The following is a 5424-nucleotide window of genomic DNA, read 5'->3' as shown; positions in this document are numbered from 1 at the left end:
TACCACAAATATGGAAATTTATTATCTAATTCCTGCTGAAATTATTTGTTGGTAACTGGTTGGAAGTTTTATAGTCTCTTGCTTTTATGACATTACGTTTACTCAGAATTGGAAAGAGGAGGCAACAGTAATTTGTTTGTGATTGATAGTATAGTTATTTAGGAGGTAATAATGTCACTCTTCAAATGTATCAGGGAGAGCTAAATGTGTATAATTATAGAATCAAATATCTCAAATCCATAGCTTACTACTTGCAGGCACATTCAGTTAAATTTTAATTTGGAAGATGTCAGCCAAGCTTCTTGTGTGACTTGAGATATATGTTAATATTTCAGCCTTGCCGAAAGTGATAGTCTTGATGCTGAAAGTGGATTTGATGAGAGTGAAGCCTCTGATGTTGGTGCCAATGCCATTCGTTTTGTAACTCGATTTGTTGACAAAGTGTGCAGTGAAAGCAGTGTAACTCAAGAACACCTTAAATCACTTCATCAAATGATTCCAGGTGAATATTTTACAACACTTTTCTCTTCACTTCACATATTTAATGAATTTCTTCTGTTGCCGAAACACACTCCTAAATGTTCATTTCCTTTCAGGTGTGGTTGCCATGCACATTGAAACACTGGAGTCAATTCATAGAGAAAGCAAGCGCCTTCCCCCTATTCAGAAGGTTAGTCACCAAATTTTTCTATTAATTTACTATTCCATCTACAATTGTCTCTTTGGCCATTATTACAAAACTTTCTGATGTTTGGGACTTTCCAACTGTTCATCTCATGCTCCTAGTCATTATGTTAGATAGAATTCTATAACTCCCTACACCATTTGCCGTTAGGAAGGGCATCCAGCTGTAGAAACTCTGCCAAATCAGACTGGAGCCTGGTGTTGCCATCCGGTTTCACCAGTCCTCAGTCAAATCGTCCAACCCATGCTAGCATGGAAAGCGGACATTAAACGATGATGATGATGATGATTTGTATTCTGATATTAATGAAGCTTTCTTTGTTGCCTCCTAAGAGTAAATAAAGTACCATGATGTAAACTCCAATAGAGTTTAAAAGATACTGCAAAACATTGTGGTTGTTGCTCCATTGATGATTCTATGATCCCTTATTGCAGTAGTGGCTGTGGTAGTGTATGGTATTGATAACAGTGATTAAAAATAAATATCTTGCAGATATCTGCAGATTTCAATTAATTTTCTAGTGGATAAGAAACAAGATGTAACATTAAAAACTAATAAAGTGAAGTGACATTCTTTGAATTGAGATTGAAAATTAATTATAGATGGAGATGTACTATGAATTTAGAATTTTGCTGGCAGTATGTAATCATAACAAGCATTTCTTACTTAGCCTACAATTATAGGATTGTGTGATGGTCTGTCATATGGGAAGGACCACCAACTGATTGTGTGGTGGTCTGTTTATGAGAGTACCAACTATTATACATTTAGTTTGCTAAGAATTTGTAAATGCTATGAAGAATTGCTAGCAGAATGATGGTATGAAGATTTTATTAGTGTTTTGGTGTACTGGAATTCTTACCTTGAAGTTTTTAGGGACCTTTTCTGTTTGGCTGCAACTTTTCAGTTTTTTCAATTTTTGTTCTAGGTGATTTCATATTTGGTATGTTGATGTAGTTTTGTGAAGTAATCATTGACATGAAATTCATTTTTGCCATAAATCAATAAATAAAGAGTTAATAGCTTTTAAAGTTTTCAAATTTTAGGTAATTTTAGCCAGTCAAAAGCTACAGACATATAGGTACCTGTTTCCATAGTAACAAACCAAGCTGCTTATCACATATTCTTTTTGTTGCTTATTAAATGCTTAAAACACATGCAGTATGAGATGTGCTAAAAAATAACAGCTAAATAGGCCTTGAATCATGCATGAAAAATTTTTTTTGCATAATTGTATGAATTCCCATGTGTAGAGTACAAATTCTCAAACATTTTCTGAAAATTCCCCAAAATAAAAAAAAACTTACGAGGGGTTATATGGCATGCATAAAGTAGAATTCCACCAATATTTCATTTGCTTACAGTTGACAACATGTGCTGTCATGCACAAAATGACAACTTCCAAATTTTGTTTTCTGACTGGGTGAAAATTATCAAGCTTTAAACTTCTGTAACATTTTTAGAAAATTTTTCTGGAAAAAGTGAATTATCTCCTGAGATTCAGCATGGAAAATTACATCAACACACCAAATTTTAAAGTTTTCACTAAACTTTAAAATTTCCACTGGTGTAGCCAAACAGAAAAGATCTGTTTTTAGATTACAAAAGATATTAATGAACAAAACATCAATCTGTCTTTGAACATGAAAAATATTTTGAATTTTTTAGAATAAGATAATTATTAATTAGAAGCAGCATCCTCTGTGATCCTCACTGGTATCTATCTGATTCTCTCTGGTACAGAACCCACTTACTTTCCACTCACCATGTCAGCATCCTCATCGTTAGCTCCTTTAGTTCACCTGTGGTGCTACATTCTCTCTACTTTTACTCTCCTTTCCTGTATTACCTGTCACCACCCTGCATACTTTTGTCTACAAGTATACACTTATTCCTTTTCTTCTGGGCTTCTGTCATCCCTCTGTCCCTTGGGTCACATAGATCATTGTCAACTCTCTGCCATCTCATTCACACTCCATTCAATATGCATACCTATCTTTGTATACTGACTTCTCTTATCACTCACCCTATATAACATCACTGTCATTCATGCCCCGATCAATCATGTTTCACACTTTGTAAAAAGGTAGATGTGTGTGCAGAAATGTGGGGTTGTAAGGTCTCTTTAATCATGACATGAACTTAGTTATGTCTCTAGAGCTGATGTTGTAAAAATCACAGCCAGTACACCCTGTTAAGGTGGGTGAGATCCCTTTAGTTTTGTTCAGGACATGACACCTTTCTTATGTGTTGGTGGCATGAAAAAGTACTTACAATATTTTGTAGGTCAATTATAGGTTAGAGAGAACATCCAGCTGTGGAAACTAAGTAAAAAATGAAACAAGCCATGAGATCTGCCTGACATGTCTAGGTGAGCAGATCTAGTTAACCCATGCCATAATGGACAGTAGATGTAAAACAATGACAATGACAATTTATCAAACAAAATTTGATTGGTTTATAATATAAATGTGGATATTTGTTTTATATTGGATTAATTTATGTCAATATATTAAGACATTTTGAAGACTAAGTTGTAGAATATTCAAAGGTATTGTACCTTACTACTATCAGTTTGTTACTTTGTAATAGAATCTTTGGGTAATATTCAGATTTTATTACAATTTTGTAGTCTTTATAAAAGTGATATGAGAATTACAGTAATCTGAATGTGTTAAAACTTTAATTCTCTGTTATTTTTTTTATTGTAGCCTAAAATCCTGGAACCAACAATTCTCCCTGGAGAAGAAATTGTTATGGAAGGTTTACGTGTATATCTGTTACCTGATGGGCGTGAGGAAGGTGTTGGTGGTTCATTAGGAGGTCCCTGTTTATTACCTGCTGAAGGAGCTATATTTCTGACCACGTACAGGATCATTTTTAAAGGAATCCCTTGTGATCCTCTAGGTAAGTTAGTTTCAATAAAATTAATGTGACTTCAAAACAAATCCAACATCTAACATCTCAATTAGTATAAACAGTATTTTAAGCTTGTCTTGTGGAAAATCTTTGTTGTCCACATGATAGAAATAATTTTTTTAAAATTTCAAGTGTTACATGTAAAGTTTGCATTTTTTTCCATCTGTTGTTAATTGCTATCAGTGAAGTGCAAGATGTGGTCCTCTTACCTGTTGAATCCTGTTGAACTATCTAACCCATACTAGCATAGAGAACAGACATTAAATGATGAGGATGGTGATACATTTTTGTTAGATTTTGCTGGTGTTGAGGACATTTTGATTTAGGTTTCTGTGAGATGGACCCATTGCTAATTTTGCTGGTTTTGTTCAGTTAACGAGTAGAGAAATTGTGAAGACCCTTAGAAAATTTAGATTAAAATTTTAAATAAAGCCATTATTTGAAAGTTATTATCAACAGAGATGTCAGGAGATTGTTATTAATTATTAAGGCAACAAGCTGGCTGAATTATTAGTGTGTCACACAAAATGCTTAACAGAATTTTTTCCAGCATTTTGCATTCTGAGTTCAAATCCTACTGAGGCCAACTTTGCCTTTCATTCTTTACAGCCAATAAAATTAGTGCCAATAAAGTACTGGAGTTGATATAATCAACTAATCCCTCTCCATAAAATTGCTGGTCTTGTGCCAAAATTTGAAACCATTATTTTGCTGGGTATGATTATTATTATTATTATTGAGTGATATATTTATTGCATAAGTAGATGTAAAGGTTTTGTCTTCTTAAAGGGATTTTGATGCTATTTATGCTAAGTGTGCAAATGTGGCAAGCTAATGGAGAAGACTCTATGTAAGCACTTTAACCAGCTAGAAATAATAGATAAGTCATCCTAAAATTACACTCTGTTATTTTAAAAAGAAAGAAAGCAGATATATTTTGTCTAAAAAAAAATCCTACAGGATACTCATAGCTGGAATGTCTTTGATGGCAGGTTTGATTGATCAAAATTCACTTAGGACTGACCAAATTTTTACCATTCACTTCTTTGTTCTGTTTATAAAGTCAACCACAAATATCAATCAAGACAATAAGGTTATTCTGTATGTTGATGGCACAACTCACTACTTCCTTCTCATATTTGATATTGAAGATGTCTATAATTCATTCCCTTTCAAGATTAGGAGTTTCAATCAAAAATGCACCTTAATTGAAGTAAAAAAAAAATTTAGATTTCTATCATGGTGCCATATCTCTGCTAGGTATGTGTAGTATCAAAATTTTTTTCTGTTATTTCTCCCTCATCAAAATACCTCTCAAAACATCCAACTATCAATTTTCTTCAACATCATGTTTTTCAACAGCCTGTGAGCAGATAGTTGTACGATGTTTCCCTGTTTCTACACTCACCCGGGAGAAACGTATCAGTGTTCAATATTTACAACATCTTGATCAGTGGTTGCATGAAGGTTTGCAGTTACGTTCCAACATCTTTCAGGTAGGTGCATTATTTCTGAACTGTTTCTGAGTGGAACAAAGCTGGATTTTGGTATAGGTGATAGAACAAAGCTAGATGGTAGAAGGAAGGTAGATTTGGGTATATATGGAAGAATAAAGGTAGATTTTTAAACCGTTTTAGTCTGGAGAAAGGGGTTGTGACCTAGCCTTTATAATTCCTCCAAGATGGCGTAAGTACAAGAAGGTGGCTGTTGTTGTATAACTGAAAATTGATGTGCGTGTACAAACCATGCTAGCATGGAAAGCGGACGTTAAACGATGATGATGATATATATATATATATATATATATATATATATATATA

The 5424-nt window shown here is 33.7% G+C and overlaps 1 protein-coding gene across 13 annotated transcripts in view; it reads left to right on the top strand.

Annotated features, from left to right (window-relative positions):
- Window positions 1-5424, top strand: part of LOC106871234 (myotubularin-related protein 13) — a 512098-nt gene that overhangs the window by 384398 nt on the left and 122276 nt on the right. For all 13 annotated transcript variants that reach the window (XM_052967747.1, XM_052967743.1, XM_052967750.1 and 10 more), the window contains exons 20-23: window positions 336-502; window positions 597-670; window positions 3397-3592; window positions 4967-5100. In XM_052967747.1, the coding sequence (XP_052823707.1) occupies window positions 336-502; window positions 597-670; window positions 3397-3592; window positions 4967-5100 (571 nt within the window). The remainder of the gene's footprint in view (window positions 1-335; window positions 503-596; window positions 671-3396; window positions 3593-4966; window positions 5101-5424) is intronic.

Source organism: Octopus bimaculoides, chromosome 5, assembly GCF_001194135.2.
Source record: "Octopus bimaculoides isolate UCB-OBI-ISO-001 chromosome 5, ASM119413v2, whole genome shotgun sequence".
Lineage (NCBI taxonomy): Eukaryota > Metazoa > Mollusca > Cephalopoda > Octopoda > Octopodidae > Octopus > Octopus bimaculoides.
This window is presented reverse-complemented; position numbering and strand designations above follow the sequence as displayed.